Source organism: Sinocyclocheilus anshuiensis, unplaced genomic scaffold (assembly GCF_001515605.1).
Source record: "Sinocyclocheilus anshuiensis isolate Anshui unplaced genomic scaffold, SAMN03320099.WGS_v1.1 scaffold249, whole genome shotgun sequence".
NCBI classification, from domain to species: domain Eukaryota; kingdom Metazoa; phylum Chordata; class Actinopteri; order Cypriniformes; family Cyprinidae; genus Sinocyclocheilus; species Sinocyclocheilus anshuiensis.
The window spans coordinates 1,656,745-1,679,552 of NW_015540871.1; the positions used below are offsets into that span (position 1 = coordinate 1,656,745).

General features: G+C 36.7%; 2 protein-coding genes across 3 annotated transcripts in view; one reads left to right on the plus strand and one right to left on the minus strand.

Annotated features, from left to right (window-relative positions):
- Window positions 1–681: 681 nt before the first annotated feature.
- Window positions 682–11,617, minus strand: LOC107688133 (max-like protein X). 2 transcript variants are annotated; one of them, XM_016485711.1, is made up of 8 exons: window positions 11,525–11,617; window positions 4,050–4,089; window positions 3,753–3,842; window positions 3,253–3,362; window positions 2,127–2,229; window positions 1,929–2,028; window positions 1,524–1,725; window positions 682–939 (listed from the first exon to the last, which is right to left on the minus strand). In XM_016485711.1, exons 1-8 carry the CDS (start codon window positions 11,564–11,566, stop codon window positions 883–885), a joined length of 744 nt encoding a protein of 247 aa, XP_016341197.1. In that variant the 5' UTR covers window positions 11,567–11,617; the 3' UTR covers window positions 682–882. The 2 variants fall into 2 exon arrangements, with proteins under 2 accessions (XP_016341197.1, XP_016341198.1); XM_016485712.1 differs by having other exon boundaries at window positions 4,050–4,086; window positions 11,525–11,598.
- A 2,732-nt stretch (window positions 11,618–14,349) lies between these two features.
- LOC107688135 (formin-like protein 1) overlaps window positions 14,350–22,808 on the plus strand; it is a 19,781-nt gene continuing 11,322 nt past the window's right edge. Inside the window, exons 1-7 of the mRNA XM_016485716.1 lie at window positions 14,350–14,705; window positions 17,129–17,212; window positions 19,066–19,152; window positions 19,354–19,427; window positions 19,577–19,660; window positions 22,297–22,440; window positions 22,588–22,699. Coding sequence (XP_016341202.1) covers window positions 14,541–14,705; window positions 17,129–17,212; window positions 19,066–19,152; window positions 19,354–19,427; window positions 19,577–19,660; window positions 22,297–22,440; window positions 22,588–22,699 — 750 coding nt within the window. The 5' untranslated portion in view covers window positions 14,350–14,540. The remainder of the gene's footprint in view (window positions 14,706–17,128; window positions 17,213–19,065; window positions 19,153–19,353; window positions 19,428–19,576; window positions 19,661–22,296; window positions 22,441–22,587; window positions 22,700–22,808) is intronic.

Consider the following 22,808-nt stretch of genomic DNA (forward strand, 5'->3'; position numbering starts at 1 on the left):
TTGACATAACCTGACAAACAGAGGTTTATCTTCCATTATTTGTGCGTAGACACTGCAATCTTTGGTCACAGCATCCCAATGACAGTGGTTTAAAAGAGGAACTAAGATGGCTCAGCATTGCCTAACTTTAATTATATTAAAGCATGAGGGACAGCTGTTTGTGGACGTAAAAACCAACTGACAGTGATACATCACAGTGTAACTAGATGTCTCGGCTCCCCTTTCTAGCACTAGGCTGTTCGCAAAGGTGAAAATGTAGTTGTGCTTTGGAAAATGACTTGAACATGAGGTAAAGATGATAACTGAATGCAACATACCAAGCTTAATCATTCAAAGGCAGCTTCTGGTTTATAATGCAGCAAACTGAGACACATCTCGCACCTCAGTATATGGGGTGTGAATTTGGCTGATAGCTGAGTATTCCTCATATTTGTGGTTGTCAGGATGCTATTTTATCTTAGCATCACAACTGCAAACTTGAAAATATGAATACTGATGAAGCTGTTCTGGATTTAGACAACAAAAAGAAATGATTAAACTTTAGGACTGAGGTGTGTTCGACAACACCGAAATAGAACTTACACATTCTTAAATTTTTCAACCAGCTGAAGATGTGTAAGGAAACAGAATATGCAATCGCAAACATATTGGAACAGATTATTACATTCCAAATGATTAGTAAGAAAATGACATTTTGACAATTTGACTAAATTATTGCATTTCCACATTTTTTGATTGGAATCACTGCCATAAACACTTCACTATATCAGTCAATACTTGAGCAAGCGCTGCTACATCTCTTCAGAGTTCTTGAACGCACCGCAGTCCATTAGAGAGACTGTTCTTGAATGAGCTATTAGCCTGAGAGACAGACAGACAGCTTCAGTACAGCTGACCATTCACTTGCTGCAGCACAGTCACCACAAACTCTCTCAGCGTCTGTCAACAATACAGAAAAACATGGTCAGTCTGGGAGTTTTCAGTGTTTATCTAAGCCTGTGTAGGTGACTGACTGAAAAACTGAAGCTTGCTGTCGCTTGTGTAGTGATCAGGTTGTCTACATTGGTTTGAGTAGTGTTATTAATGTTTTTATGGCACGTTTTGCGTGTTTAATGCATTTCCGGGTTGTTCTGTCTTGTTCGTACGAATACATTTGAAGAGCCAGGGTTCCCACTGTCTGGAAAAACCTGGATAGCCTAATTTTAAGTGTGATTGCTAGACTTGGAAAGTCAATATTAATAAAATATTAAATCGTTGCTATATAATATGTTTTATGAATATACTTTTTTTTTTTCTAGTTCTCACACTCTGAAATATTTTATTAGGTAGAAACTGTGAGTAAAAACTATTTTTAAAATCCCTTCTGAATCCTTATCCAGTAAATCACAAACAACTGGAAAACTCATGGGGCCTTTAAATATTGTTGTGGGCCTTAAAGAAAAAAAAAAGCTGAGAACTGCAACATAGCAGATCATTCAGGTATGAACAGGCCTTAAATGTGTGAACATGTGCATGTGTGCTACCTGGGGCTTGCAATGTTCCTCGATCCAGCTGAAGACGCAGGCAGAGAGCTCCTGAAAGCTGTTGACTGACACTGAGGCACTGAAGGACTGGAACAGAGAATCCATGATGCTCTGAAACACACTGAACTTCACCTGATCTGAAACCTGCTCGCTGCCCTGCTGAGGGTTATTCTGATGGGCCTTCACAATGTGCTCATAGTTCCTGAAACAAACCCCACAAAGTGTCCATTAGAGACAGTATCTAAGAATTTTCTTCCTCCCTTCCTCTTAAAGGGTGTTATCTTTCTTGGCAGAAGAGTGACAGTGGTCAGATAAAACCCTCTGAAAGCAGACAACAACCCTGTAGGAGAATAAGTGGAACTACATTTGTCCACTTAAGCAGTTCAAATGTTTCTGACCACTCACGTTTTCATAATTTTCAGCGCCATCACCTCCTTCCTAAGAGTGGAAACATCCTCTTCCTGCTTCTTCTTTTCTTTGTGGAGAAACTGAATGTAGTCGATTGCTGCAAACACACACACAAGTCACTGAGCTTTTCCATTCCAGAGTAAAAGAATGGAGACATGTGACGAGGAAATATCAATAGATAATGAAGGTTCTCACTCTTCTGCAGGACTGTAGCTTTACTCATCTTCTGTGTGGCCATGGCAAAGTCCGACTGCTGCTGGCATGTAGGCACTATAAACTGCAGGTCATCATAGCCTTTCTGTGGGACAGAGATCCACACATACACATTTGAGTGACAGAAGTAGAACGCTAGAAGCACGGGACTGTTATCTTTTATACGCGAGTAGCTCACAATCCACTGTTTACAGGATCACAAAGTGACTCAGTTCACAATAAATTCTGCTCCACATGAACTCATCTCTGCATGTTTTGGGTAATGTGCATTTGGGAACACAACATGCGCTGACCAACTTCACAAATTTGTGATAAAAAGCGCTCAAAAACCAGCTGTTGTCAACAAAAGAAGCTTTAAAGGATCCATGCGATTGCGATTTATTTATTTTATTTATTTCCACCAAAACTAAAGCTTGATGAATTATTATTATTGTTTTATTATTAGTATTAGTATTGCCACATTGCTATATAATACGAAGGTGTTTGGCCAAATTGAGCAGCCCTACAAACAAGCACAACTTAATAAAGCTTAATAAAAAATCATATTCACAATTTTTATCAGGGAAAAAATTTAATAAAACAAAAATAATTTGCAATTTCCCCCCACAAATTGTGCAGACCTATGTTGACAAAATCATTATTTATCTTTGCCTTTTTTTTTTTTTTTTCAGATTTAGTCTCTTAAAATAGTATGAAATGAAAGTTAAATCAATCCAAAGACGGACATCTTTGGCAGTTACATCTCATCTTGCAGCATATTTTTAAGGCAGCATGTCAAGTTAAACATATTTCAACATAAAAAAAAAATAAAAAATGCATCTCATGACACTGTTCCATTTCATTGCATCAGACGGAACTGCAATGCTGCCGCCCTGAACTGAAAGTCACAGAGTACAGCTGCTGTCAGAAAAGCAACTGAACCACAACTTAACACCCAAAATACCACCATAACCTATTGTAATATTACAAATGGAATATTTTGAAGTTTGAATGTAATCAAGTCAAGTAATTACTGTGCTTTTATGATTGATTATTGCGGTCACTTATGTAAGCTACTATATTTTCTGTCTTTGTTTTCCCTAAAACAATTGGCTCTTCTCACTCTTACCTTGATGGCATCTCTGCGTTTCTGCTCTGCCTGTGTGTGTGCCTGTCTCCTCCGATCTTTATACGACTCCTTATAGGGCGTCTCATGTCTGTTGTCACTGTCTTCATCATCTAAACCAAAGGGATGAACCGTATGTTAGCAAGACTGTATCTTGATGTCTGTCTTTAAAGTTGCAATAATCAACACATATTTCCTTTTATATTGTGACGTACAGCTGAGTGTAACATAATTGAAAAAGAAAACAATATAGGCCATGGACTTGGTTCTTTGCATCAGAGGCAGATGCTTGGGAGACTGCAGGAGCAGGGATTAAATGCTTGGAAGAGTCTGGCATACGTATGCATGGATTTAATTGTTCACAATTAGATCTAACACATGCATTTTAGAAAACAGATGGGTGAATTTTGTCTTTTTCATGACAGGGAAACGACCATTTTAGAGTAAAGGTTATAAAATAATGGCCATGTTTGATATTAGATGATTGAGATTAGTATCATCACCTGTGTTTGGTACTGAAGAGGCACTTGTGGATCCAATGCTGTTGGCTCTTGACACCAAACTTCCTTTGTGAGCACTCTCGGCAAAGAAACCTAATGATATGGACATTTGGACATATGGTTACTTCAGCATTTGACAGCACAAAGTAGTTTCAGTTTTGTCAAGTCCACCCTATGGGTTAATTATATTTTTATAACTGCAAATCCAACCTTCGTCTTGGCACATAAGCTGGAGAAAAAAACAAAAAAACAAAACAGTAGTTGAGACTCTCAGTAATATTTTATAGCCCAGGTACTCACTGTGATCGAAGCCGTTGTCGCTGAAGGCGCCGTCCGTCTGCTGAGACATGGTGACGGGTGATGTCAAAAAGACAAACAGAAGGAATAGTCAAAGCCAGCCAGACTAAACATTCAGAGACCAGCAGCCAACTGATGATCACATATGCAAACTGAGCCTGACCTGTCCTGCCTTACCTTTATCTAGGACACCTCTAACTCCCCACTGTGATGTGTCCCAAATAACCCCTTTAAAAGGTGACATTTAATCTATATGCATAATCAGTGGTCGAATTGTAAACATTTTTTAAGGGGGATGGTGGGGTGGGGGATCCTGTGTGATTACAAATTTGTCTAATTTTTTAAAATTATTATTTAACAAAAAATAAGCTTTATAAAGTGATCTGTGGTTTATGAGCTGTTTTCCTTGTGTCAAAAGTTATATGTCACAATGTAGGTTAAACCAATGCACACACACGCGCACACAATTTCTGTGTGTCTGTGTGCCAAATGACCGAAATGATGCCCCTTGTGTGGCATGTTGACAAAAAATTATATAATATTTTTGGGGGTATTTTTTGACAATAACTATGATTAATATTTTGCTGAGTGCTGGTTTAGGCCTGTCATGGATAAAGAAATATGACACTAAAACCGCCAGTAGGTGGCGGCAAGTATCTGTTTTAATGAATGATTCATTGAATCCTTCAATCAAACGATTCTTTCAAAATGGCTGATTCAATTAGAATCAAAGCAAGTTGACTGTCTTTATGAATGGATCATTGAATAATTGGCTCACTTGCTTTGTTCAAAAAGAGATTCATTCATGAAAGAAACACTGCATGCTCTGAGACACACGGCAGATCTACTCCAGCTTTGTTTGCAAGTATTTAATTTGCAAAACAGGAAAAAAGACTAAATGCGTCTAAAATATAACTCACTCACTTAACTTGACTAACTCACAGCCTAACTAAATAGGCTAAAGATAAAAAATAAAAACTCACAGGGATATTTATCTTTCATTATTTTAATTATCTTCGTTCTAATAGACTTAATCATGCAATGAATGCTTTTGGACTCGAGACGTTTGTTTTTTCCACACTTCATAACAGTGGTGTAGGCAGAATTTTATTTTTGGGCGGGCCAAAAGTGAGCAGGCACCCATTCCCAATCCCCCCCTCGAAAAACTTCCATCTAATTTTCTCCTCCAACTTCAAAATCATCCTACATTGCTGTTTTACCTTTTTTTTTTGTAAAGGGCGTTTGACCTTCTTTGCATGTTCACTTTGTAAACGCTGGGTCGGTACTTCTGCAGCGATGTAGGACGATTTTGAAGTTTGTCTGAACCTGTTTTTATACAGTCTATGGTATGAACAGGCATTACGAGATTTTCGGTTTCAGTGGGCGGAGCATACATGAATATTCATGAGTTTCCCGGACATGCGCGTGGAACCAGGTGGAACTGAGAATTTAATGGGTTTAATGGAATATAAAAAATAAAAAAAAGGTAAATATATTTACAGCGTTGCACAAACCTATACCTAAACTACATTTGTTCATCATTTTGTAACAGTTTATAATGTTATTAGTTTGCACGTTTTGTGCAGTCGTCACTGACTGAATGATTGCAGACATTCAGCACACTTAAACTAGTTGTAACTTACTTTGATTTCAGTTCGTTGTGCTGTAGCTTGCAATGCTTTAAAACTGTGTCTGTTGTTAGTTGTTATCATTTTGAGTACAACAGCTGAAATAAACTTGTATCTGTGGATCGTTTTTCATCTATCCTGCTGTGATTGTTCTTAAACTGTTAGACTTAGGCTACATTTACAAAATGAATAGGAATCTAAGACCACACACACAAGCATTAAAGTGTTCTTTAATAAGTAAAATTTCGGATTAAACAAAATTGTATGGACAAAAGTTTAAAAAGTAGCCTACATTTGGTACACTGTAAATGAGAAAACAAATACTTCACTGCATTTTATGGAATGGAATAAGAAACTAAATTCATGTTAAAAAATAATTTTATTAACAAATGTTCATACGTGTGCTTATGCTTGTTTTGATATGATATATACACAATACTGTTCTAAGGATTTGTATTAGTAAGGTTCTTTCTTCATGTTCACCAACTGCATTTAGGCTATCAGATTAAAAATATATAAAAAAAAAACATTAATATTGTGAAATAAGTTTACAATTTAAAATAAAGTTTCCCCCCCCCCTGTGATGTCAGATCTCAACTTCTCCCTTTCAGTGTCTCGTGATCCTTCAGAGATCATTCTAATATGCTGATTTGCTGCACAAGAAACATTTCTGATTATTATCAATGTTGAAAATGGTTGTACTGCTTAATGAAGTGTGGACACCATTATACAGCGTCAGGATTCCTTGATGAATAGAAAGTTCAGAGGAACAGCATTTATTGGAAATATAAATCTATAAATGTCTTTACTGTAATTTTTATTAAATTAATGCATCCTTGAAGAACAAAAATATACATTTCTTAAAAATGTACATTTCTTCATAGTAATCCCAAGCTTTTGGGTAATGTCCTGTATCAAATGCCAGAATCAAGTTAAAAAAATGTCTCTTCTTTTTTTTTAGCTTTATTATGTCATATTTTTATACAGCAGATTCTACAAGGACGTTAACATCACACTCTCTTGTCTCCAATGTTGTCTTGTTTGCTCACATAATATCAAACATTCACACCAACACACATTTTACCAACATCGTATCATACGCTAATCAAGGCCACAATCCAATCTTTATTCCACTTCATTTTTTTATATTTAGAGGCCCTTTTTATTTATTTATTTATGTAGTCATTTAGCAGACGCTTTACACATACATACAAAAAACAACAAAAAGTCTAACGCAGTACACGTAGCAAGGTTTATATATATATATAAACAAAAAGAAAACAAGCTGTTTGAAAATGAATAGAAAGTGCAAGTGTTAGAGGGTCAAGTCAACAAATAGATAAAATAGAATTACAATAGAGAGTGCTAGGTGCTAGAGATCAAATATAGATGGAAGAGATGTGTTTTTAGCTGTTTCTTGAAGATGGCTAAGCAGTCAGCAGTCAGCATTGAGTTGGGCAGGTCATTCCACCAGAATGCGTGAACTCTGTTTTTTTCCGGTTCAAGACAGTTAGGGTATGTCGAAAAACTCCCAACTCATTTTCTCCTCCAACTTCAAAATCGCCCAACATATTATTTTTTTTCTTTAGAAAATAACCGATCGTTTCGCTAGATAAGACCCTTCTTCCTTGGCTGGGATCGTTTAGAGCCCTTTGAAGCTGCATTTAAACTACATTTTGGAAGTTTTGGAAGTTCGGCAGCATAGAAGTCCATTATATGGAGAGAAATCCTAAAATATTTTCCTCAAAAAAACATAAAAAACATACGACTGAAGAAAGACATGAACATCTTGGATGACAAGGAGGTGAGTACATTATCTGTACATTTTTGTTCTGGAAGTGAACTAGGCTAATCTTACTCCTTTAATCTCAGTCAATTCACCAGAAAGTGACAAACTGCTTTCCGCATCTGATGCCGCATATTCTCTTAGAGATGATGAGACGTACGAATCTATACGCTGATTTTAATTTAGCCTACTCTCTTAATATTTCTCTTGTGGCCCGAACATAGGCTAGTGAAGAAGAAAAAAAAGAGAAGAAACTTATAGGCTGTTTTGTGTTAAACAGGTTGTTTTTTGAAAGTCGGTGCTTGAAATTAAGCTGCTCTTCATTTTTATTGATGATTTCAGTGTTAATAATTTTAATTATAGGTCTATAATTCATTACATAATAAACGTTTTTTTTTTAGCAAAATTACTCTGGACCCCTCACACCCAGCACACTTCCTCTTTGAACTGTTGCCGTCTGGCCGGCGCTACAGAGTACTGAGCACCAGAAAGGCCAGACATAGGAGAAGTTTCTTCCCTCAGGCCATCTACCTCATGAACAGTTAAATGTTCTCTGTGCAATAAAACATGTGAAATACCCAACTATCTATCCTTATATTTATTACATGTATGTTATTGATTTAATATATCTTACATCTATCCACATTCCCTTGCATAATTAGTCTATAGCACATCTGTACATACAATACTGTTTACTGTCTCTTTGCAACAATATGTAAGTGCTGTAACAAATCTAGTCTAACGCATTAATAAAGTACAAGTTATTAAAATAAAATAATTTATTATAATAATTTACAATAAGTAATATAATAATTTATAATAATTATTATAACAAAAAGGAAAACAAGCAGATGGAATAGAAAAAGTATAGAGAACGCTAGTGTTATAGGGTCAAGTATTTGAATATAAATAAAAAGAAAACAAGTAGAGAGGTTTGAAAATGAATAGAAAGTGCAAGTGTTAGAGGGTCAAGTCAACAAATAGATAAAATAGAATTACAATAGAGAGTGCTAGAGACAGAGGGTCAAATATAGATGGAAGAGATGTGTTTTTAGCTGTTTCTTGAAGATGGCTAAGCAGTCAGCTGCTCGAATTGAGTTGGGCAGGTCATCAGATACAAGGAGCCTGAACTGAAATTCTCAGTTCCACCTGATTCCACGCGCATGTCCGGGAAACTCATGAATATTCATGTCTGCCCCTCCCACTGAAACCGAAAATCTCGTAACACCGGAAAACACAGTTCAGCAGAACTAGACAAAACAAGCCTTTGAGGTTAAAAAGTATATAAATTGTAACTCTTTTTTTTTTTTTTTTTTAAAAAAAACCCATTCTCTTTGTAAACACTGGGTCGGTACTTCTGCAGTGATGTAGGACAATTTTGAAGTTGGAGGAGAAAATGAGATGGGAGTTTTTAGACCTACCCTAACTGTCATGAACCGCAGAGCTAGACAAGATGAGCGCTTGAGGTTAAAAAGTATATAAATTGTAATTTTTTTTTAGAAAATAACGTTAAAATAAAAGATCGTTTCGCTAGATAAGACCCTTCTTCCTTGGCTGGGATCGTTTAGAGCCCTTTGAAGCTGCATTTAAACTACATTTTGGAAGTTCAAACTCGGGGGCAGCATAGAAGTCCATTATATGGAGAGAAATCCTAAAATATTTTCCTCAAAAAAACATAATTTCTTTACGACTGAAGAAAGACATGAACATCTTGGATGACAAGGAGGTGAGTACATTATCTGTACATTTTTGTTCTGGAAGTGAACTAGGCTAATCTTACTCCTTTAATCTCAGTCAATTCACCAGAAAGTGACAAACTGCTTTCCGCATCTGATGCCGCATATTCTCTTAGAGATGATGAGACGTACGAATCTATATGCTGATTTTAATTTAGCCTACTCTCTTAATATTTCTCTTGTGGCCCGAACATAGGCTAGTGAAGAAGAAAAAAAAGAGAAGAAACTTATAGGCTGTTTTGTGTTAAACAGGTTGTTTTTTGAAAGTCGGTGCTTGAAATTAAGCTGCTCTTCATTTTTATTGATGATTTCAGTGTTAATAATTTTAATTATAGGTCTATAATTCATTACATAATAAACGTTTTTTTTTAAAGATTTTGAATGAGGAGTAATAGCCTACCTCGCAGCGCATCAGTTGTGCGGTGATGCGCTATGAAATTATTGCGGGGCAAATTAATTGTAATATTAATTTAATAAAATAAAAGTAACCTAATAATAATAATAATAGGCGTAAGAAGAATGTAACAGGCCTACATTAATTGGAAATGCCAAATGCTCTTAATATTGCCAATTAGATGGGCCTAACTAAAGTGTAGGCTATACAATTATTTTATTCAGAAATGTCATGTTTGTGATTTTTTTTAAATTTGTTAATTCGTTATTTAAATTATTAGGCCTACTACATATTCGGAAACAGGTGCAGTTAGTCGCCGGCGTCAGTCACAAAAACCATCTTTGTGAGGAAGACAACAGCTGGTCTTAAATTCTTTAGACGCCGTACACTAAACGACTGAAAACACGACTGAACCCAAATTACATTCATAATCGGCCTGACAGTGGTGTGCTCCCGGCTGTACAGAATGAACCGGATCAGCCTGCGCTTGAAGCTCAAAAGTCTTACCGTTACTCGCGGGCTGATGGATGGGGCTCTCTCCCGCGTCAAGTGCTTTTTACAGAATTATGCATTGCTGCTGTTAACATTTTCTACGACATGCCCGAAACAGCCTGGATAACACAGCCGTCATTTAAATTAATCAAGAATTAGGCAAAAACACATTTTATTTATTTTAGTTATTTGAGATGTTATAATAGTTTTGTAATTGTGGTAAAATAGATTAAACAATAATTATTGAACAAATATTATATTTGTATAATAAGCTGGGGGGTGGGGGTCTACGCCCCTGCTTCGTAATGTATGCTAGAACAGGGCGACCATTAGCCTACTGACTCTGAATGGGACGCATCCTTTCTCTCTTAGTAGCCTATCGTCCCTCGTCCTCGCAGTCACACATATACTGTTAAAGTTATATCAAGGAATGTCTTCAAACTGTAATCAGGTTAATAACTTAAACCTTATTGTGCTGTCGACGAAAACATGCGTGAGCTTGCGCGCAGCTCATTAATACTGAGCTCTGATCGGTCAATCGCCGTTATTCAGTTTATAAATTATTATACGTAGAGAATATTAATAATAATTAATTTGTCAGATAAGATTTACATAATACACAACATTATTAATCTAAAGGGGATGGTGGTTTTACAGAGGGGATGCTTTTTGCCATTTTTTTTCAACCAGGGGCATGCCATCCCCCCTCAATTCGAGCCCTGTGCATAGCATAATGTGTCTCCAAACTCTCAGACTGAGCAACCACTGTCTGATTGTCAAGCTGTCATTACAGTCGGTCCAACTGAGGGCATATTTTATTATTTTATTCGTTGCATATGAATGCGGCAGTAAGTCTGAATGCACTGGAATAGCAGCATAAATATAAAGAAGGCACAAAGAGAACCAGTGCGTCTTGCTGTCTTGGCAGTATTTTGGGGGAACATCTGTCACTTGAATCGAATCCCGTCCTCTGGGGAGTCGATTCGGTCGTTCGAACGCGCCTTCGATGCCCGAAAATTCTGTCTAGTGAGGCAGTTTAAATACGTTTTGAACCACAGCCAGAAAGAGTCAGTGTAGCCAACAAACAAGTTAGCTTAGCGGATTCAAGTCTTACACGTCTGTTATAGCTCCCATTCTAACATTAACAACATAAACAGTCCGTTTAAGCGCAGAAACGTTTTCGGCCGTGTTTCTGTAGTGACTTGTTGTCTAAATTACCGCTAAACACACTGCATTTTAAGACCACGATAATGTGAGAAGCAGGGTAATTGTTCTTTTGACTTGCTGAACTTTACAACTAACGTTAGCCAGCTGAGCTAGAGAGTGAAACCAACCACTGCAGACCTACACAGATAAACAGTAACACACTTTACGAGAGCGATTTGAGAAGATATGGCTGTTTAAAATCAACGGACCGTCTTTATCTGAATATTTTTCCTTACTTTGAGCCAGTGATCCTCCGGCGACGCGCTGTTTTCCGTCATTTTGCAATAAACAATGACGGGATGTTACGAGCTGCGCCCCCTATTGGCCATTATCTGGTCTGACCTCTAGAGACTCATCCTCCAGTCTGTCGTTCTTTCTGCTGACTACTGACTGTGAATTCCGATGAAATCTATAAGTTCATTGTTAATATATTGAGCCATTCGATCCATCCATTTCTTTTTTATTTTACTCATTGCATTGTCTATGTATTCTTATAGCCTATACTATACACATATACCTTACACTGATCATCTCCTATATGAGTCAAGATAAACATCAGTGTGGTCATTTATTCCACACGGTGGTGCTCTAAGAGAGTTTATCAAACATCAAACTGAGAGTTGATGCTCATATATCTCATGGTAATGGGATAATCTATCTATCTATCTATCTCTCGTTTCCGGTGAGGGTGATGAGCGCGAGTGGGCTGAGTGCTGTGAGCGTGTGCGTGGTGAGTGAGTGAGTGATTTCTGTCGTCTTTTTCTTTCTTTGTGATTTTTGTTATAGTTTTGGGCCGTGTGCTACCGGTTGCTTACTGGAGTAAGCATGACGGCCCCGGCTACTCGGGTTTTGTCTACACTCGCGCGGCGTCATGCGGTTAAGGTGGCGTTGGCGGCGAGTATAGAGGAGATCTGCCTGGCGATTGGTGAGGTTGTAGGACATGGATGTATTTTATCAGTATCTAGGATGAATAGCGCTACAGTGATTTTTCTGTGCTTCCCCTCTCGTTGCCTTCGAAAAGAGTCACCTTATCTAATGTTCCCCCCTTTCTCAGTGACGAGATAATAACAACAGCTCTATCACGATATGGAAAATTGATTTCACCAATAAAAAAGATCCAGATTAACGCGATATCTCCTCTGTTGAAACATATTGTGTCTTTTAGGAGATTTGCATATATGATCGTTCAGGATGATGAGGAATTGGATCTTTCACTTAGTTTTAAAGTTGACGATTTTGATTTCAGCTGCTGAATTTTATAATTGGTCAGGCAAAAATGGCAATATATGTAAGTAGAAGGAATAAAATTGATCAAAAACCTTGTCAAAACATTACCGAGATATTTTTAACACTGGTAAAATCTAGAGTATTAATTGATTATAAATTTTATAAGGAGATGAATGATTTGTTTACCTTTGAAAATATTTGGTGTTGTAATGGAGTTCTTTGTATGATTCCTGAAAATTATTTAATGTTTGCCTTGTAAAATATAGGGGTGTGTATTGTGTAGATGTTAGATTTGGTAAATTGTTTGTAAAGATGGCTGTGAAATAAAGTTCTGTTTCAAATTCAAATTCTCTCTCTCTCTCTCTCTCTCACTATCTATCTATCTATCTGTCTATCTCTCTCTCTCTCTCTCTCACTATCTATCTATCTATCTATCTATCTATCTATCTATCTATCTATCTATCTATCTCTCTCTCTCTCTCTCTCTCTCTCTCTCTCTCTCTCTCTCTCTCTCTCTCTCTCTCTCACTGTCTGTCTGTCTACAGAGGCCTATAGATTTATTGTAATTTCTGTGTAAATATAAACCTTAAAGTCTTGGGTTTGAAAAAGCTATTTATGACTAGCAGAACACAACACTAAATAATAAATGAAACCAATGATAAACATTTAATAAATTAAAATACATTGAATAAAAAATAGATCAGTTATATGTAGTTATAAAACAGATTTGATGATCTGTAAAATAAATAGATAAATAAAATAAAAATGCCAGTGTGGTTTTATTGTGTTCAGTTGTCCAACAGCTATTACAAAGGTTACAATAAGGTCCCATTAGCTAATGTTAGTTAATGCATGAACTAACATTAGCTATCAATCTGCAATATATTTGTTACAGTATGTATCAATACATTTATTAGTTAATCAAAATACAACTGTTCTTGTTAGTTCAGGTTTCATACCATTAAATTTAAATTTTAATGGTTCATACCATTAAATAATATGAACAGAGACACTTTTTGATTTTAATTATGTATTAGTAAATGTTAAAAAATTACCTGAGATTTGTAAATGCTTTAGGCCATTACAAAAATATTATATTAGGCCAGAATTCACAAAAATAATCTTCTAGAGAAAACAAGTAGGCTTGTGACAACAAGCCCTGATCAACAGCATCAGTGTCATACAGTACATAATATGCACATGAGTAGTGTGATATGTTTTAGATAATCATATTTTTTAAAATACAAACAGAACATAAACTGACACACCCAGCGGGCTTCTGTCTCTAGTGCGAGGTATGCAGGAAGCAGTGATGCTTCTGCTTTTTTCTGTGGTTTCCTTCTGCTGTCACAACTGCTTCTCTCTCATTTCTGTAACACACACAATTGTGATCGGACAGGTGCCTTCATGTAAATTTGCCAACATCTGTATATTCTTTTGGAAGAAACTTCTGCAGACTTGATCAGAGGGGGTGGACATAAAAGAAGTTGTGAGAAAGATGCTCCAACATCTGAAGCAATCACATGAGAGGCAGAAAACTGGAGAAAAGGCCTGTTACACTGATAATCAACACATTCAGCCGCACTGACAGACTGGAAGAACTGAACTTTTAAAGGACCTCTATTGTCTTTATTGGGAAAGTATAAACAGAGGCTTTTCTTGTTCCTTTTTTTTTTTAAAGCAAAGGTAAAAGTTCTTTTTAACCTCCATTTTAAAATCTGATTGTGAGTTTGATTTTAAATTCTAATCCTTGTTGAGAGCTTCTTCACAATCACTTGCACCGTCCTGGACACAGTTTTGGTTTAAAAGGTATTCATTCTGTCTGACAGCATGTCCTAAAAGACTCCATGTGCTTCCACCTAACACTGGATCTGAGTGACTAGAAAACTTCAAAAACTTCAGTGGATTTTTACCTGTGGATTGCAGAGAGATTAGTCTGGGTTCCTCCAGAGTTTGGCCTTTTGGAATTGCCAGTGGCTGATACAGAAAGAGTTCAGTATCCTGGAATTCCTGAGGAAAGTTGTGATGGGTAACGCAGTCGGCGGGTTGGAGCAGATGGAGGGGCAGGAGGCCAAAGGCTCAACAGGAGGGTCAAATGTTGCTCCCTCCACACCTAAAAAGAAATGTGCCCCTGCTAAACTACCCATGCCTCCTGAGGAAGAGCTCGAAGAACGCTTCAGTGTGGTTTTGGTGAGTTTTTTATACACAGACATGTAAATATTAAATATCAACACAGCAAAAGCAGCTAATCTTGGCACTTCCTGTTCTGATAAAAACAACAGCCGTGTTAGGAACTACAACAGTATTAAATTCTCTGGTTTTGCATTTTGGAAACATAAATACTAGCTGTAGGGGGGAGAAAAACAGAGGAACTTCTTGATGCACAGACAGTAGGCACAACATATTAAAAGGATAATCAAACACAACATGAACATTTCAAAGCAAATGCAATCTTCCACCTGAAATGCAAAATGAAGTAACATTTGGAAAAACACTTCTGACTTAATACAATCTGACTACTGTCACTTTAGTTCCACATGGGCTTTTGGTATAGGAAATGGTAGTGACGGGATGACAAATTAGGCAACTTCTTAAGAGAAGTCATAAGACAACAAGAGGTCCTATATTCTCTGTCATGACTGACCTTTGTTTCGTCTTTCGTTTCAGTGCAAGACACCACTGTCAGTTGGTTATACTCCTAGATATGCCATCCCGTTTATTGAGCAATTTCTTGTATCATTTAATTGATTCCTAATGGAAGCTCAGTTATCTTCCGTTTGGTTCCACTTCAGCAACACATTATGTAAGCCTGTTTCCATCATAGAATGAATATTGTTACTTCTCATGAATGCAACTTTATATGTCCCAACTGTGACTTTATATCTCACAGTATGACTTTATTTATTGTTTTAACTTCTCAAAATAACATTTTATTTTTACTCAAATAAAAAAAGCACTTCCATATAACAAATGGCCATTTGATCCTTCTGAAAAACTCTTATTGGTCTATGCACAACCAGGCTGTCCCTGGCCCCGTGATGAGTTGGACCCACTAAACTCATCTTTACAATGCTCAGAGGATGGGGGAGTTTGGGACAATCCCTGCAATTTTGTCCTTGACCCCATAAATTCAAGCAACTACTCTGATTAGATTACCATTGTATGTTAAAGAATAGATGCATCACACATGGTCACACTTCACAGTGATGTCCTCATTGCAGGCTACTGCCATATGCCCTGCACTGTGCATTTGGTGCATTATATATAATATCAACTTAATCTAGTCTGCACTTTATTCACTCTCTTGAACCAGTAGACCACAGTTAGTCCCCCACCCTACCCCACCCACCCCGCTCTCTCTGTTCTTCCAGTAACCGCTCAATGTGTTTCTAAATGCACTTTCGCTCTTTGTGCACACAACCTTAAAAAAAAAAACATGCTCAAAGCGGAAACGTCTTAGTGCTTCAGGAGGAAACACCCAAGAACACAATGTTTCTACACTAAACTTTACACCTTTTTTTTTTTTTTTTTTACAACACACCCTCTTAATTTGGTTGACAGGTACAATTCCAGATGTGGTGTGAAAGTACAAAACATAAAGCTAATGATGAATTTTTGTTGCTAATAATGTTTACATGCAAGACATGTAGCAACTCAGCCCCGTGCTATCTTTTCAGGAAGTCACATTGTGTCAGACTGATGACACACTGCATATGATCTTAAGTAGATAAATATAAATGTAAGGGGAAATGAATGTATGAGATATGCACATAATATAATAGTTCACTCAAAAATGAAAATTGTGTCACCATTTACTCACCCTCATGTCATTTCAAACCTTTATGACTTCTGTGAAACAACAGTGGACCCCATAGACTTTGATTGAGACATTTCTTTTTTCAAATTTCCACAAAAACCATCCAGGTTTGAAATGAAATGAAGGTAAATAGTAGCCTAAATGATGACAGGATTTTCATTTTTGGCCGAACTGTCCCTTTAACAATCTGAAGTAGACTAAACTAGGAACAATAATTCTATCATACACATTTTGTAATGTAGACATTTCCCATGTTCGTTCAACCATTGTCTTGCATCAGATATAAATGGTGATTATCAATGTTACAAATTCATGATGTAAATGGCAAATCAGATATTAATTGAAACTGAAGAAAAAGTTAACCAGCTGCAATTTACACTTGTTCATGCCAGCCTCTTTCATATCATACTCAGACTTTGTCATGCTATTAGGATTCAGATGTTGCCATCAACATCACAAACCAATTAGTATTATAACACTGACAAACTTCTTCTTAAACAGTTGTAGCCTGGTTCTAGGTCACGTACCACTGGCGGCAGTAATTAAACTTTTTTGTTATTCAGTATTATGGATGTAATCTGTCTATTGAAATCCAGTATTTTGTGATGGATGTGCATGGTGCATGTCAACCAATAAGAATAGCAATATGTTTCTTTATTAGTGTATTTATTCACAAAGCTTCAAACATTGAGACTGCAGTCATTAGAATCCTGCTAGCATGTTTGTACAGTTCTGCTAGAGAAGATTTCACCTGATCTCCAGGTTACTGTGATGAACCTCTAATTTCTCTTCTCAGAGCTCCATGAATCTGCCTCCTGACAAGATGAAGCTTCTGAGTCAGTACGACAATGAGAAGAAATGGGAGCTTGTCTGCGATCAGGTAAGATACTACTATTGTCATCTGTCGATCAACTTCAACATTGTTTTTTTTTTAAATGGCAGCAGAGTAGAACTGAGAGTATCTTGATCGTTTCTCTCGTTTAGTTCTCATTTAGAGAGTGAGACATTACTCATATTGAAATACGTTGTCATTACATTTTTGAGCAGTTTTGCATTTTCATAATACTTCATGTCTGCAGTGTAGGTGTGACCTTTGAGAGGAAGTTATCTGGTAGACTAGATTTAGACACACCAGAAGCATAAAAGAGATCTTTACACTGTGACACAAATACAAAAACCAAACTTATACAAGTTATATGAGGACTTTAACCTGGGTTCATATGTCCTTTAAAGTTTATTTATTTGTTGCCATTTTTACATTTTCTTTCTTTTTGGGGTGTATACTGCATGATATGTAGCCATGGCCAATTTAGATAAGCGCCTGAAAGGTGAAAAGAAAAGAAAAACATTTAATTCATCATGTTAATCATACATATCATGTCATACATACATATCAGGAGAAAATGTTAAAGGCCTTTGAACATTTTTTAAAGCATCTCTAGTGTTTATTAAAAATGCTTAAAATGTAAATGATCTAACCTGATTTTCTTGTTCTATGTAGTGACAATATAATTAAAATACAGGTTGAGGCATTTGTAGTGATCAGTTTCAGAGAATGCATAGCCTATAAGAAGGGAAAAAAAACAACAGTGGTTGACAGAAATGACTCTTTATGTAAATGATGTTAATTTAAGTAGGCTTACAAAGACACAACGGAAAGTTTGGCAAAGGAATTGTATTTTTATGTTTGTGTATATTTTAGTTACATTTTTTAATGACAGTAAAAAGAATGATGCAAGTTTGTGGTTAAAGGAGATGATGTAAATGCTGATAGTGAGCAGACATCTCAACGGGGGAAAAAGACAGAAAAAGGGGAAAATAAGAGCAGCAGTATGAGGTCAGACTCTTAAGGCGGTGAACGCACTTCCTGTGTTAATATTTGCGTCTCTATGACAACTTTGGGATGCAGGCTTTGTAGCTATGCATGTACTGTAGAGAGCACAGGTTGTCATAGCAACAAATGCACACAACTAAAATGTATTTCTTACCATGGGCATAATGTAGGCTATATACCACCTTCAGGGAAAATATGTATTAATACAACTGAAGAAACGTCAATAAATGTCACATATCTCTCTCATACATATACAGTACAGTATCTGAGATGGATTTACAGTAACATTTAAAAGTTTGGGATCAGTAAGATTTTTTATTTATATATATATATTTTGATTTCTGAAACTTACAGGATGTTTTTAATAGCACAATGACCTCTTATATGTCAAAAGAGCAAGGGAATTTTGGTTTCTGAGTTCATGACCCCTTTAAGTTGCAAAACTTCTTGGCAGCTGTAAAGTCTACCATGCCAACGCTATATATATATATATATATATATATATATTGTAAGGAATTAATTTAAAAGTGGCAGTACATAAGGTTTCTGTTTCAAATAAATGTTATTCTTTTGAACTTTCTATTGATCAATGAAATATATCTTGGTTTACACAAAAATATTAAGCAACACAACTGTTCTCAACATTGATCATTTAAATTGTAATAATATTTCACAATATTACTGTTTTTACTGTATTTTAATCAAATAATTAATTATGAGCATAAGAGACTTATTTTAAAAACATTAAAAAGACTTACCAACCCCAAACTTTTGAATGGTATTATTCAACCTTATTATTCTATACGACCAAATTGCATTTAAATATCTTCTACACGCCTCCATCATCACAGCAGGAAATCAGTCCATTTATTGTTCCTCTTTCTCCTAATGTCTATTAGGAGCGATTTCAGGTGAGAAACCCTCCCTCGGCTTATCTGACTAAAATCAAGAGCTTCTATCAGGACCAGGGTGGAGTGGCACGCAGGGTCAGTACCGTCACTCGCTTTCTGTTCTTTCCCACACCACCTCCTTATACTCTCATTTCTCTTTTACCCATATCTGTGCTGACTGCTGACACCCACCTGCCCAAATGAAAACTCAGTTTAGAGTCTCAATGTGAAGTAAATGATTGTCAGTCAGTCAGTCAGTCAGTCAGTCAGCTTACCTCTGTGATTCCTTCTCCACAGTTCAAGAAACGTGTGCAGGAGTCAACTCAAGTCCTGAGAGAGCTGGAGATCTCGCTGAGAACCAATCACATTGGGTTAGTGGCAGCTCTATTTTTCTTGTGCAATGCAAAGATCACTGCTTCACTTCACTGCTACTCCTGATTAAAAGAAAAGATAATTTTGCACCTGAATAATAGAAAACTTCCATAGATACATATCATGATATTCCTTTTATACTCTATAGGTGGGCTCAGGAGTTTCTGAACGAGGAAAACCAAGGCTTGGATGTCCTGGTGGACTACTTATCATATGCTCAAAGTGATGTGCCGTATGTTTATTCTGTCATTTCTAACATTTTCCATCAACACCATTACTGTCGTCTAATGCAGTACTTGTCCAAGAAGATTTTATGAGTAAATCCTAGATTTTGACAAGAAGTAATTACAATTCACTTGCCATATTAAAAATAAAGGTTTCAAAAGGAGTTTTTGCAGCGATGCCATTGAAGGACAATTTTTGGTTCCTTAAAAAACCTTTCAGTTAACAGCTCTTAAAAGAACCACTTTTTACATGAACTGTTAAAAATAAAGTTTTTTTTTTTTATTATTGGCATCGATGGTTCCATTAAGATCCTTTAACATTCATGGAACAAAAGATTCTTTATAGTGGATAAAGGTTCTTTGGATTATTTTGGATTATTACTTTTTTTACGCTAAGAAAAACATTTTCTTTTAAAAGGATAGTTCAGACAAAAATGAAAAATACCCCATGATTTACTCACTCTCAAGCCATCCTAGGTGTATATGACTTTCTTCTTTCAGACGAGTACAATCTGAGTTATATTTAAAAATGTCCTGGCTCTTCCAAGCTTTATAATGGCAGTGAATGGGTGTTATTCAATAGTCCAATAGAAGTCCAATAAAAAAAGTGCTCCACACGGCTCCGGGGGGTTAATAAAGGTCTCCTGAACTGAATGCGTTTTTGTAAGAAAAATATCCATATTTAAAACTTTATAAATGGTAATCTCTAGCTTCCGCTAACTGTCATACGCACGTTCACGAGAGAGTGGCATTCCAGCAGATGATGTAGGACGTAGGCGCAGCATAATCTCTGGAGAGAAGTGCTGAACGCGGAAGCTCAGAGGAGAGAGCAAAACAAAACACCGGTCATGAATTAGAAGTACAAAACGAGGATTTGTAAAGAAAATTGTCATAAGATTTTGATATAAGCCAAGAGGAGACTGGTTTTCCTTTGCAAAGGAAATTTTGCTTCCTCTGCTCCTGTAAACAAAACTTGGTATGTGATGGTGAAATGAAGCCTTCCCCTCAACTGTATTGTAAAATGGTTCATTGCTCGAAGCCAGGGGCGCCGCTAAGGGGGGGAAATTAGGAGGATTCTAAGGGCCCACGCACTTTTGGGGCCCCCAGAGATCTGTTTTATTAGCAGTAACAGTACTAGTAGTAATAAGCCAGTCACGTGACTGAAAACTATGAATTGATGCCTCTAAATTTGATAATGCTCAAGACCACTGGTTCGAAGCGCTGTCAATGCTTTGTAAAGCTACTGGAATCTCAATTTACCAGTTGCTAATTGCGATGCAGATTTTTTTCAAATAGGATACACATCTCAACCACAGAACGTCTCTGTTCATGGTATGTAAACACTCAATTCTATGTTTTAAAATATTGCCCTGGTCACACTGAGCAAATATTTATTCTGATGACTTTCGTGTTACTGATCATGCTGTAGCTAGTATGAGTAGCCTAACAAAATGCTTTCTCTGTCCAGATTTAATAATAACTGACACTTCAAATCAACATTTAAATTTCAACTTTTACTAAATGTAGTCTATAATAATGTCTGAAAATATATCAATGAATAACCTGTTACAAGTAACGTCCTTTATGTCTTAAGTTCTCACTCTGCAGCAAACGGTTTATTTATATATAGGGCTATACAGCCATCTAGAGGTTACACCCTGATATTGCAGAAGATAAATGGTGCATAATTTAGAGGTTAATATTTAGTAAAATCCCCTTAAATTAATACAAATATTAAAGAAAAAAAAAATTCATATTATAAATTCATATTATGATTTATTCTTATCAAAGAAGTGACTGACACTTGAAACCTGTGCAATGGGATCGCGAAACTGTGTTTCGAACAATGTTGTGTGCGAAAACGAAGCTTCGGACGTCACAGATCACGTGGTTATGGCAAAACTAATCAAGTTCCAGTACAGTGCTTCACTGTGAGATGTTTCGTTTTTTTGATACAAGCTTCAAACGTCACATCACTAGCACCTATGTCCTACGTCATCCGCTGGAACGCCACTCTCTCGTGAATGCACGTACCAGTTAGCGGAAGCTAGAGATTACGGTAATTTGAAAATAAAGTTTTAAATATGGATATTTTTCTTACAAAAACGCATCGATTCAGTTCAGGAGGCCTTTATTAACCCCCGGGAGCCATGTGGAGCACTTTTTTTAGGATGGATTGGCACAGTTTATTGGACTTCTATTGGACTATTGAATAACACCCATTCACTGCCATTATAAAGCTTGGAAGAGCCAGGACAATTTTTAATATAACTCCGACTGGATTCGTCTGAAAGAAGTAAGTCATATACACCTAGGATGGCTTGAGGGTGAGTAAATCATGGAGTAATTTTCATTTTTGGGTGCACTATCCCTTTAAGAATTGCTCACTGAAAGGTTTTTATAGGAACCCAAATTGGTTCTTCTATGCCATTAATGTGAAAAACCACTTTTGCAGCCTTTTTTTTCTTTTGTAAGAGTGCAGTCCGAAGGACATTAAAAAAATCTAAAGAACCCTTTGTAGAATGGAAAGGTTCCACGGATGTTAAATGGAAACATAGATGCTTATAAAGAACCTTTATTTTTAAGTGTGTAGTCTCTCAGTGGATGAAAATGACCTCGGATTCTGTGCTGATGTGTTTCTCAGGTTTGAAGTGGAATCTGTGGAAAACGGTGGTTCTGTATCAGACAAGAGGAGGTTGTCAGAGAGATCAGTGGAGGATCTAGCCAAAAATGTCAACCATTCTCCCACACATGGCATGAATAGAGCGGCACGTGCACTCACTGTCCGGTGAGTCATCATTACAACACACCCCAAAATACAGGGATCGCTGCTCAGTATAAGGACTAAAATTAAGAAACCATGATGTTTAGATATCGTTCTTATTCTTCAAATTCAGTGTTCATCTTTTGTTCATTCTGTGCCTTTCCACATTAGAATAAGCAACTTGACCCATAGCAGAAGAACTATGCGACATGCCCGATTGGCCAGCCAAAGAGATGACGTTCACCTCTGTATTATGTGTCTGCGCGCTATCATGAATTATCAGGTATGTTGGCGTGAGGAACACATTCAAACACTAGACTCATTTCTCAAAGGTCATTTTAGGAGAACTTTGTGACTCACCCTTTTTTTTTTTTTTTTTAACAGTCTGGGTT